General features: G+C 39.6%; 1 protein-coding gene across 1 annotated transcript; it reads left to right on the top strand.

Moving 5' to 3' along the window:
- The first annotated feature begins 487 nt into the window (after positions 1 to 487).
- Positions 488 to 994, top strand: LOC127130681 (uncharacterized). The gene has a single exon (XM_051059649.1). It carries the CDS (start codon positions 488 to 490, stop codon positions 992 to 994), a length of 507 nt encoding a protein of 168 aa, XP_050915606.1.
- The last annotated feature ends 234 nt before the right edge of the window (positions 995 to 1,228 follow it).

Raw genomic sequence — 1,228 nt, 5'->3', positions numbered from 1 at the left:
CAAGGCAAATCACCCTCAAACTCTTGAAGAAAACTTGATCAATATGACATGTAGAGATCAATGGAACTCATATATGATGCTCATAACCATTCTTGGATCAATTAATGGTTGTTCTCTTTGTCATGAGGGTCTCAAACCCTATATATGAACTTGATAGATCAATGATGATCATGCCCTACCTACAAAAGAGTTAGGCAAATACAAAGACATATTTTTGGTATTTTGGTTAGTAAAATGATAAAATACAAGTATGATACAATCACATGGTGCTTGGTGATCTCTCCCAAAATAAACCCAATGAAAGAGGGGTAAGGAGGATGCCGAGGTATGATCCCATTGCATATGATGAAATTGCATGAGGGATCTTAGGGTCAAAATTGGGGTCTTACAATACTCACTTTTAGAGAAGACTTGTTACGCGTTGGCTTAGGTTGCTCGACGCCTGAGACAATATATGGTTTGCCATACTGCTTTATTGATATCCAAAATGGATCTGATAAAGTATATATTCGAAAAGCCTGTTGTTACTAGTAGAATCGCGCGGTGGCAAATGTTAATCGAATATGATATCCAGTATGTGACCCAGAAGATAATAAATGGGAGTGTTCTGTCTGACTACCTTGCTCACTTACTTGTGGAAGGTTATCAACCGTTGAGGTTTGACTTTCCAGACGAAGACATCATGTTTATCAGAGACTTCACTATGCCTGGCTCCGAGATAAGCCCTGAGGAAGACCCCGAAGCAGGATCACGATGGACGCTCATGTTCGAAGGTGCTTCCAATGCTCGTGGTAACGACATGGGTGCAGTTATCACTTCTCCAACCGATTTCCACCTTCCATTTACCGCCAAATTATGTTTTGACTGCACCAATAATATGGAAGAATATGAAGCATGTATCTACGGTTTGGAGGCAACCGTCGACTTAAGGATCAAGATTTTTGAGGTATACGGTGATTCAGCTCTGATAATAAGTCAGGTAAAAGGTGATTGAGAGACTCAGGATAACAAGTTGAAACCCTATAAAGAGCATATCAGAAAATTGGTACCCTACTTTGATGAAATCTCTTTTCATCACATTCCTAGGGAAGAAAACCAGTTAGCAGATGCTCTAGACATGTTGGCATATATGTTCAAAGTCAAATGGAAGAATGAAGCACCAACTATCCATATAGACCACTTAGATGAACCAATACAATGTCTAGCAATCAAGGTCGATTCTGATGAT

The sequence above is a fragment of the Lathyrus oleraceus genome, chromosome 3 (assembly GCF_024323335.1).
Source record: "Lathyrus oleraceus cultivar Zhongwan6 chromosome 3, CAAS_Psat_ZW6_1.0, whole genome shotgun sequence".
Classification (NCBI taxonomy): Eukaryota; Viridiplantae; Streptophyta; class Magnoliopsida; order Fabales; family Fabaceae; genus Lathyrus; species Lathyrus oleraceus.
The sequence above is the reverse complement of the archived record's forward strand: the minus strand, read 5'-3'. Positions and strand labels throughout refer to the sequence as shown.